This window comes from Vigna angularis, chromosome 1, assembly GCF_016808095.1.
Source record: "Vigna angularis cultivar LongXiaoDou No.4 chromosome 1, ASM1680809v1, whole genome shotgun sequence".
NCBI classification, from domain to species: Eukaryota; Viridiplantae; Streptophyta; class Magnoliopsida; order Fabales; family Fabaceae; genus Vigna; species Vigna angularis.
Genome location: NC_068970.1, coordinates 60077941 through 60089125, shown reverse-complemented (window position 1 = coordinate 60089125; position 11185 = coordinate 60077941). Strand labels below are relative to the sequence as shown.

The 11185-nt window shown below is 36.3% G+C and overlaps 1 protein-coding gene and 1 long non-coding RNA gene across 2 annotated transcripts; one reads left to right on the top strand and one right to left on the bottom strand.

Moving 5' to 3' along the window:
* Positions 1 to 316: 316 nt before the first annotated feature.
* LOC108341376 (uncharacterized) lies at positions 317 to 853 on the bottom strand. Its single transcript, XR_001833303.2, has 2 exons — positions 678 to 853; positions 317 to 599 (listed from the first exon to the last, which is right to left on the bottom strand). It is a non-coding gene; the product is annotated as an uncharacterized LOC108341376 (long non-coding RNA).
* Positions 854 to 1473: 620 nt separating this feature from the next.
* Positions 1474 to 1926, top strand: LOC108325408 (uncharacterized). Its single transcript, XM_017558480.1, has one exon. It carries the CDS (start codon positions 1474 to 1476, stop codon positions 1924 to 1926), a length of 453 nt encoding a protein of 150 aa, XP_017413969.1.
* Positions 1927 to 11185: the final 9259 nt, after the last annotated feature.

Here is an 11185-nt window from a genome sequence, read left to right as displayed (position 1 = left end):
TTAATTATTCTTTTATCGATTACACTCCTACATTTCATATAACAATTTATTTTTAAATAATTTAAACATATATTTATTGTATGAATTCAATTATATATATATATATATATATATATATATATATATATATTATACATATTTATGGTGTGGAATAAATCGATTGAAAATAAAATAAAATACTACATAATTATTTTATTAGAACCATGAAAACTTATTGTTTTTCTTAGTTACTTGAAATTAACTATGTGATAACATTGTTTTGAAAAAAGCAAGAAACCACATATGAACATGAAAAAGATATAGTTAGAGAAAGACATAATTATAATTTCTAATCAATTAATAATTTTTACAACCGCAGCTAAAAATAACTACAGTTGTGAACAGAGATAAGATTTTATTAATAGAAAAGGTTGAAGGAGTGAATTAATTTCAACATATTTCACTGCAGAAGCATTGGTGAAGGACGCCTTTACATTTACCGCCGGTAAAACCTTCGGTAAGGCACACGGTTTCACAGTTACGGTCGCTGAAGCATAAACCATGGAAGGTCTTGCTTTTTGACCAACATTCTCTTCCCTCTGTTCTCTTCACCGCCACATCTGTTTCATCATTCCATTCATCAATTTCACATCATTTCATTCAGACAAACACAACTTATATAATAGACATTATCTTACCTGCGGCTAAGACTAGAAAGAGAAGGAACATACTAAACTTCAGCATTTTTGTCTCCATCAGACCCCAATTGTTGAAGCTGTTTCTAGTTCAAGATGATAAAATTGATCTTTCTTCTTTCCAGTTCTTTATATAACATCATTTTTGTCGCATCAAGAATGAGATACGAGGGATAGTTTTACATGCAGAACTGCCACGCGTGAATAGAGACATGCAGCACCATTTGCGGAACCATCCAACTCACCTTTGTCCTGTCTTTTTTCTTAATTACTACATATTAAATACATTTATTGCCTTTTTTTATTAAATGACTGTTACTTATTAATAGAAATTAATATTGTATTTAATTTAAAATGATAAGTAACAGTTGTTACTTTAATTAAAAATTTATTGAATAATAAAGAATCATTGTCATTAGTTACATCAATAATTAATGATGATCATCTTTAACTTCTTTATTGTTATAGACAGTTACATAGAAATCATCTTCGAAATATGATAATCTTATTAACTTACATTTTTTTTAATTCTTTGTACTTAGAAAATTAATAAGTAATAAAAAAATATTTTATTCATTTTTAATTAAAATAATAAAAATAACTTATTTTTTATTTTGTGTTAATCTTAATATTATTTTGTACATATGGAGATCATAGCAACCACGAGGAATACAGCTGGACCGTTCATTTTCTCTGGAAATCATCGAACGAGTAGAGTTTGGAGAGTTTTCTCCAACATCATCCTGCTAAGTTCAATGGGAAGTGCCTCCCTGATAAGGCCGATCAGTGGCTACGTGACATGGAGCGGATCTACAATGCAAAGGGGTGTCCGGATGACAAGAGACTGGCCTTTACAGAGTATCTGTTGACTGGAGAGGCTAGTTATTGGTGGACGAGCATGAAAATGATTCTGGCGGACACCCAAAGTCTCATCTCATGGGAAGTATTCAGAAGCAAGTTTTATGAAGAATACTTCCCAGATAGCGTTCGTTTTGTCAAGCAGGTGGAGTTTCTTCAGTTGGTGCAATGTGGGATGTCAGTATCGGAGTACACCAACAAGTTCAAGCACTTATTGAGGTTTAATACAATGGCTACCAGTGAAGAGTGGCGGTGTCGGAAGTTCGAGAATGGATTGAGGAGCGATCTCAAAGTACTGATTTCAAGCCTATGTATTAAGTCTTTTCCAACAATGGTGGAGAGAGCCAAAGTATTGGAGAAGAATATTTCGGAAGCCGAGCAACAGAAGAAATAGCAACAACAGACGGCTAGAGGACCTGTCTCCTTTAGGAACAATTTGAATTTGAGAAGGAATCCTTACGCTCGTCCTATACCACCATCTACTTCTGGTGGGTCTCAGTCACAATCTTTGGTTGTTGTCAGTCGATCGGGACAACAAGGGACCGTGACATGTTTTCAGTGTGGAGGACCACACTATCGATCGTCATGTCCTCAGTTGGTGGGAGGAAAATTTTGCACTCGCTGTAGGAGGAACGAACATCTGGAGAGCGAGTGTAACATGGGAGGATGAGCGGTGATGAGGCCACCAAATGCTGGAAGAAATCAACCAAGGGGTGGTGGCCGAGCACAGGCAGTCGGTCGAGTTTATGCCATAACGGGCGCGAAAGCGGCATGCTCAGGTACACTTATCACCAGCACTTGCTTATTGTATGGAATGCCTTGTTGTGTGTTGTATGATTTGGGGGCAACACACTCCTTCATCTCGAAGGCGTTCGTTGAAAAACTGAGATTAGCTGAGAGCGAGATGCAGTTTGACTTGGTGGTGTCAACCCCAGCGACTGGTGAGGTTAGGACATCTACTATGTGCATTAGATGTCCTATAGAGGTGGAAGGGCGTAGATATAAGGTGAATCTTATCTGTTTACCTTTAAAAGAGTTAGAGGTGATTTTAGGAATGGATTGGTTGGCTGTCAATCACATTCTCATAGATTGTGGTGAGAAGAAGAAGAGTTTTCGATAACGCTCGGTCAGCTAAGGGAAGATATCATGGAGGGCGCAAGCTGTTTTCTGATAATGACGCACACGGATGAAGCATTTGAAGATTTAAGTCATGACCGATCATCTAGTAGAGAACTGAGTGGAGGACGATCGGTTATGGATGAATTCCCGGACGTCTTTCCAGAAGAGGTACCCGGACTACCTCCTCCTCACGAGGTAGAATTCACAATTGATTTGGTATCGACAGCAGGGCCCATTTCTATTGCACTATATCAGATGTCACCAACAGAGTTGATCGAACTGAAGAAGCAGATTGAAGAGTTAATGGATAAGAATTTCATTCGACCAAGTGCATCACCTTGGGGAGCTCCTGTGCTGCTCGTTAAGAAGAAGGATGGCAGCTCTCGGCTTTGTGTTGATTATAGACAATTAAACAAGCTGACCATCAAGAACAAGTACCCCTTGGCTCGGATTGATGATTTGTTGGATCAATTGCATGGGGCTGTGATCTTTTCAAAGATTGACTTAAGATCAGGGTATCATCAGATTTTGGTTAAGGAAGGGGACGTTCAGAAGACTGCCTTTCGGTCTCGTTACGGACACTACGAATATGTAGTGATGTCGTTCAGCGTCACTAATGCACCAGCGATATTCATGGATTACATGAATCGCATTTTCAGACCATATTTGGACAAGTTCGTAGTGGTCTTCATTGATGATATCCTAATTTACTCCAAGAGCCGTGAAGAACATGAAGAACACTTGAGGATAGTGCTTAGTGTATTAAGAGAAAAGAAGTTGTACGCTAAGCTATCTAAGTGTGAATTTTTGATGAAAGAAGTACAATTTTTGGGACACGTAGTTTTGGCTGGAGGTATCTCTATGGATCCAGCTAAAGTACGAGCGGTTTTAGAATGGGAGAGTCTGCGTTCGGTCACTGAAGTTCGAAGCTTTGTGGGACTAGCGGGCTGCTATAGGCGGTTCATTGAAGGATTTTCTAAGATAGTAGCGCCGTTGACACAACTGACCCGAAAAGATCACTCGTTCGCGTGGACCGATCGGTGTGAATCTAGCTTCCAAGCACTGAAGCAGAAGTTAACGAGCGCCCTGGTCTTGGTTATCCCTGACACGGCTAAACCGTTCGAAGTCTACTGTGATGCTTCTCATCAAGGTTTGGGTTGTGTGCTTATGCAAGAAAGAAGAGCGGTCGCGTACGCTTATCGGCAGTTGAAGATTCATGAGAAGAACTACCCTACGCATGACCTGGAGTTGGCAACAGTGGTATTTGCATTGAAGATATGGAGGCATTACTTTTATGGGGCTACCTTCCAAGTTTGCAGTGATCATAAGAGTCTCAAGTACCTCTTTGATCAGAAGGAGTTGAATATGAGGCAGAGGCGTTGGTTGAAGTTCTTGAAGGATTATGATTTTGAACTGTTTTATCACCTGGGGAAGGCTAACGTAGTTGCGGACGCTTTGAGTAGAAAATCAGTTCATGTCTCGACAATGATGGTCAAAGAACTCAGCTTGGTTGAGAGTTTTAGAGACTTGAGCTTGCAGTTCAAGTTGGAGCCGAGCGGTATACGATGTTGTACCCTTAGAGTGTCTAGTCATGTCTTTGACCGAATCAGGGAAAAGCAGTCAGCTGACGAAGATCTCAAAGGATCTTGAGCGCGCTCGGTACAGACAAAGCCAAGTACTTCAATACTGGAACGCACGGTCTCCTACGATACAAAGACAAGACGTGTGTTCCGAATGATGGTGAGCTGAAGAGGATCATTCTTGAGGAAGGACATCAAAGTCGTCTTAGCATGCATCCTGGCATGACTAAGATGTATCAAGATCTCAGGAAGTCCTTCTGGTGGTCGGGAATGAAGAGTGATGCTGCTCGGTTTGTGGCATCTTGTTTAACTTGTCAACGAGCAAAGGCAGAGCATCAAAGACCGGGCGGTCTACTACAGCAGTTGGAGATTCCTGAATGGAAGTGGGACAGCATCTCGATGGATTTCGTGACCCACTTACCCCGTACGGTCAAGAATCATGACTCCATCTGGGTTATAGTAGACCGGCTGATGAAGAGCGAACACTTTTTAGCTATCAACCTGAAGATGTCCGTGACGAAGCTTGCACAACTCTACATCAACGAGATCGTTCGTTTGCATGGAGTACCATCCAGCATCATCCCTGACCGAGACACAAGGTTTACTTCTCGGTTTTGGCAGTCCCTGCAAAGCGAATTGGGTAGCAAACTATAGATGAGCTCAGCATATCACCCTCAGATGGACGGTCAATTTGATAGGACCATCCAGACGTTGGAGAACTTGCTTAGAACGTGTGTTTTGGATCACCTGGGCGTATGGGATGAAGTCTTACCATTGGTTGAATTCACCTACAACAATAGTTTCCAGTCCAGCATTGGAGTGACTCCTTTTGAAGCTCTTGACGGAAGGAAGTGTCGAACGCCATTATGTTGGTTCCAGAAAGGAGAAAAGGTATTAACTGGACCTGAGCTTATGCAGCAGACAACCGAGAAGGTGAAGTTAATTCAAGATAGGTTGAAAACGTCACGAAGCAAGCAGAAGTCCTCTGTTGATAAGAGAAGAAGGCCTTTGGAGTTCGCTGCAGGAGAGCATGTTTTTCTTAGACTGAATCCAACCACTGGAGTGGGCAGAGCCGTTCATCCGCAGAAGCTGTCTCCCAAATTCATTGGGCCATACCAGATTTTGAGGCGTATCGGGCCGGTGGCGTACGAGTTATCCTTGCCTCCTCAATTATCCAATCTTCATCCAGTCTTCCACATTTCTCAACTTCGGAAGTACATAGCAGATCCTTCTCATGTACTGGAATTAGAAGACGTTCGTATTCGTCAAGACCGAACGGTGGAGATGCAACCAGTACACATTGAAGATAGTCGAACCAAGTATTACAAGAGAAAAGCCATCAAGTTAGTGAAAGTTGTCTGGGACAGGAAGACGAGCGACTCTACATGGGAAGTGGAAGATGCAATGAGAGACTTGTACGCTCATCTATTCTCTAGTAAGTCTTAATTTTCGAGGACGAAAATTTTTGTAGTTAGGGAGAATGTCATATCCCATTAAAAACACACCCGAAAACCCTTTTTAGTGGAAGCCAAGTGTCGAGAAGAGAGTTAGAATTTCAGAGAGTGGAAAGCAGGTGGTTGCAAGGAATTGGACGTTCAGTTTTGGTTGGTAGAAGCAAAATCTGAGTTTCAAAAGTTTACGCAATTCTCTGCATGCAACCATCTTCCTCTCTGATTTCCGAAACTCCATTTTCTCCTCCTTCTCTCTACAAAATCTCAACCTTTCTCTTCTTCGATCACCACTCAGGCACCGTAGAAGCACTTCCAGCGTCAAGAGCTTCAGTTTGAACCGATCGATTTTGGGTTCTGAACTGCTAAGTTCTTCTTCTCCTTTAGCCGTTCGTTTTCTGGCACATGCGAACCAAGATTCTGGTTGCATGAGTTCATAATCTCGTTCTGAGCCAATTTTGGTCTTTTGTTTGGTTTAGTTTGGATTGTCGAGCGTTGAGGGTAGAGGGACTTGTAGTGGTGTGAACTGTATTTTGCCTCTGTGAACGTTCGGTCATGCTCAGAGGTAAAGGAAGCTTATTTAATTTAATTTGGATGTTGGTTGAGTTTGCTGAATTAATATGATTGTTGCTATGATCTGATTGTATGAAGTATGGAAATTCAATATGATATGGATGTATGAGATTTTGAAGATAAATAATTCTAAGTACGAAATTCCCTATGATAGTGTACGTTCGTCACTGAACGGTCCTTGACCATTCGGTTTTTCTGGTGAACTTGGGTGGAATTGGATTCTTTCATTTGGGAAGAATCCTAGTTGAGGACGAGCGTCTTCGTTTTGTAATACTGTGCATGAGCGTTCGGCCAAGCGTAGTTGTTTCTTGGTATTCGGTTATAAACTTAAGTATATCTATATGTATTTGTATATTTTCGTTTGTTCTTAAACACTACTCAAAATGGTATCTTATTATATTTATCAAGCCTTCTATTATAAGTTTAGTAGTGCTCGGTCTTACACCAAGCGCTCGTATTGAGTAGTGCTCGGTCTTACACCAAGCGCTCGTATTGAGTAGTGCTCGGTGTTACACCAAGCGCTCATTCTCTTTTCTATAATCTATCTTGATGAAAATAGCGTTCGTCCAACTTCAATAGAGTTCTCTCTCTACCGTACTCGGTCATTGACTGACATTCGGTTTTCTTGATGTTAAACTCAAATAAGCTAAGTATTTATAAGCGTTCGATTTCTTCATGTGAATTCTTCTAAGTGTTATTCTTTGAATGTCTTGAAGTGTCTGTATCCATTGGTTTCAGCCTAGAGTCTTAGTACTCGGTCTAGGCTTTAAGGTGTTCAATCTAAACGCTCATGGGTCAATTCATCAAATTGACTCGCGTTCTAAATAACGTTCGATCCTTTTAATTTTGAGAATTATTATTGAACTCGGTCTCTTCTCAATCCCGATGGTAATTCTCTATCGATTTTGATCTGTTTTGGAACTGGAAACCTCTCGGTCTCAGTCCAAGTGTTCGGTCTCGTTAAGGGTTGAAGTTTTACGTTCGGTAATTGGTATCCTAAGGGATCTTCGTTAAAAATTGAAGTTTGAAAATAAAAGATGATGGAATATGATGTAGATGAAATGAGTATGATTATGAACGAGTATTCCGGGGAGGAATATCTCATGAATGAATATTGGAATTTGGTAAAGTATGAATGTGGGCATGCTAAGCTGGCGGTTCATCCTGATGTTCCGTGATTACTCGTTCTCACGTAGAGGAGGGTAAGTCATGTGTGGGAACGGCAGGAGGTCCTAGTCCTTATGGTTAATTTGGACAGACAGGACTAACCTCGGGTGGCAGCTGTTGAGGGTATCCCAGTTACTACATCACCCGGGTGCACGAACGTCGTAGCTACACAAATTTCATACAGTCCGAACAGTTAGTCTAGTATTAGGCTTTGCATGAACGAATGATGAATTATCTGTTCGGTTGATTGTGTGAAATATATATGTTTATACATGAATTAAATTACATAAGCTTACCCTATGTTTCCTGTCTTGTCTGTTTTTGTACGTTCGGTTGTCCTTCTGTTGCAATGATCATCCATGTGGATGTGAGCAAAAGGAGACGAGCTGTTGGAAGAGGCGCTGGAGGAAGATAACTTAGTAGAAGTAGAAGTTAAGACCGAACAGTAGAACCGTTCAGTCAGTAGTATAGTCTGATAGTAAGGTGATCGCTCGATCACCTTTTCCCTTTGCTTTTGTATGACCAATCGGTATGGGCTTTTATAAACCGTTCGGTCAGAATTGCTTATTTTTAAGATGATCGTTCGATCATTTTTCCCCTTTTCTTTTGGTAGGACCGTTCGATATAGTATCTTGTAAATCGTTCGGTCGGGATTTGCTTATGTTCGGTTTTAATTTTCTAGTTTCTATAAGACCGTTCAGCCACAAGCATACTTCTCTTTTAATGTAAGACTGATTTGTAATATTATTTAATGTGATTATTCTATTATATAGTTTTAGACTGTATTTTTGGATGTTACAATAACATTGTTTAAAAAAAAGCAAGAAACCACATATGAACATGAAAAAGATATAGTTAGAGAAAGACATAATTATAATTTCTCATCAATTAATAATTTTCATAACCGCAGCTAAAAATAACTACAATTGTGAACAGAGATAAGCTTTTATTAATGGAAAAGGTTGAAGGAGTGAAATAATTTCAACATATTTCACTGCAGAAACATCGGTGAAGGACGCCTTTACATTTACCGCCGGTGAAACCTTCGGTATGGCACACGGTTTCACAGTTACGGTCGCTGAAGCATAAACCATGGAAGGTCTTGCTTCTTGACCAACATTCTCTTCCCTCTGTTCTCTTCACCGCCACATCTGTTTCATCATTCCATTCATCAATTTCACATCATTTCATTCTGACAAACACAACTTATATAATAGACATTATCTTACCTGCGGCTAAGACTAGGAAGAGAAGGAACATACTAAACTTCAGCATTTTTGTCTCCATCAGACCCCAATTGTTGAAGCTGTTTCTAGTTCAAGATGATGGAATTGGTCTTTCTTCTTTCCAATTCTTTATATAACATCATCTTTGTCGCATCAAGAATGAGATACGAGGGATAGTTTTACATGCAGAACTGCCACGCGTGAATAGAGACATGCAGCACCATTTGCGGAACCATCCAACTCACACCTTTGTCCTGTCTTTTTTCTTAATTACTACATATTAAATACATTTATTGCCTTTTTTTATTAAATGACTGTTACTTATTAATAGAAATTAATATTGTATTTAATTCAAAATGATAAGTAACAGTTGTTACTTTAATTAAAAATTTATTGAATAATAAAGAATCATTGTCATTGGTTACATCAATAATTAATGATGATCATCTTTAACTTCTTTATTGTTATAGACAGTTACATAGAAATCATCTTCGAAATATGATAATCTTATTAACTTACATTTTTTTTAATTCTTTGTACTCAGAAAATTAATAAGTAATAAAAAAATATTTTATTCATTTTTAATTAAAATAATAAAAATAACTTATTTTTTATTTTGTGTTAATCTTAATATTATTTTGTATTAATCATAAAAAATTATATGTATTCGTACATAAAGACAAATTAAATAAGATAAAGGAACAAAATGACGTGATACTTATTTAATAAAAAAAATAAACAATAAATACTCAATTAAAATATATAAAATTTTGAATGCTCAAAATTTTCATTAAAAATTCAATTAAAAATATTTATAAATAACTTGATTAAATTAAAAATTAATTTTGTGATTTTTATGAACTTTCTTCTCATTGTTTAACATTTAATTTCATAATATTTGGTATTTTGTTTTCAATACTAAAATTTGACGAGTTCACTATACTTGTAAGAATTTGAGTTCATACTTAAAAACTTACTTTAAAGGTGCCCTTACTAATAAAAAATGTTATTTAATATAGTTTCCACGAATATGAGTTGCTTAATATTAAAAATAATTCATCATATAAATAGTTTTTTTATAAAAGAAACTATAAGCAATTCGTATACCTACATATGGATTAAAATAACATTTCTATTTATAAAGTAATATTGTAAAAGACTCTTACTAAAATTGCTCTGAAAAATCTATATAATTGTAAGACTATGTTAAAATAACATATTTATAGATAATAAACTTTAATAAAAAAAGGTAAATTTCAAGGAAATTTTGATATATCTAAACTAAAATTTTATTTAGGTATTTTTTAAATGAAATTTAAGAATTTTCAATTTTTAAAATATCTTTTAAATTCATGAAATTAATTATTTTCATCCATTACACTCTAACTGCCATTTAATTATTAAACAATTTAAAGGTATGGGTTAAGAAATCTAGTTTAAATCTAATTCAATTTTATCAAATCAATTTAGTAAATATGTATTATAAAATTATTTTATCTTTAATTTATGTTTTAAAAAATATATTTTAAGTCTAAATCAATCTTACAAAATTGATTTATAGTAATGTTATTATATATTATAAAATTGTTTTATCTTTAATTTATGTGTAACTTATGTTCATTCATCGTCACTAGTACAAGAATTGCGTATAACTTTCAATATTTTGAGTTTTTAATGACGAATTCGCGAACAACGTCATATCAGGAGATGTTAAATTTACGTCGAATTTTGTTTATATACGACGTTAATTTAACGTTGAATTTTGTCAATATTCGACGTTAATCAATTTTTTTTTTAATTAATTGTGATCCTTTTTTACAACTCTACGAAAAAATAAAAAAACAGCAAATTTCAGTTGTTGATATTTTATAAAGCATGAACTATGAATATGTAGTGTAGTATCAACAACAAACAATAATAATCAACAACAAACAAGTTCAATCAAACAATAACGAAAACGAAAACTAACTTTCAAAAGATGAGTTCGTCGGAATAAACTTTCGTCACAATGAGAGAAAGCAGAATGTCTCTATGAAGGACAAGAGCACGAAAATAATCGGTTAAAACAAACAAAAATCATACATAAATAAATTAATTAATTAACATGCATTTGTATCAAATGAAAGAAAGATTACATGTGATGCTCGTCAAACTTCGTTTGAGGAAAGTTTGAGAAGAGAAGATAGTATCGGTTACATGCATTTTTCAATCTTTCGCTCAAATTTTTATTGAATTCACTAATTTTTTGACGTCGAATTTAAAAGTCATTCGACGTTTTATATCATTTTACGTCGAATTACAATTCTAAAGGACGTTTAATAATTACATTTATTTACAAAAATGTCACCGCTCATTTTTGAAGTTGGTTATTCAGTTGTTCGAAATTGAACACGTGACGTTATATGTTGTTTTTGTATTAGTGTATCGCGTATACTTTATATGTATTTTAGTTTTAATTACGTGAAATAACGAGAGAAAAAATAAAATTGAGAACGATGTGATTATTTGATTAGAATCATAAAGTTTATTGTATTTCTTAC

Excerpts from the sequence above, each read along its gene's own strand:
- LOC108325408 (XM_017558480.1), top strand. The coding sequence starts at position 1,474 with ATGGAGCGGATCTACAATGCAAAGGGGTGTCCGGATGACAAGAGACTG.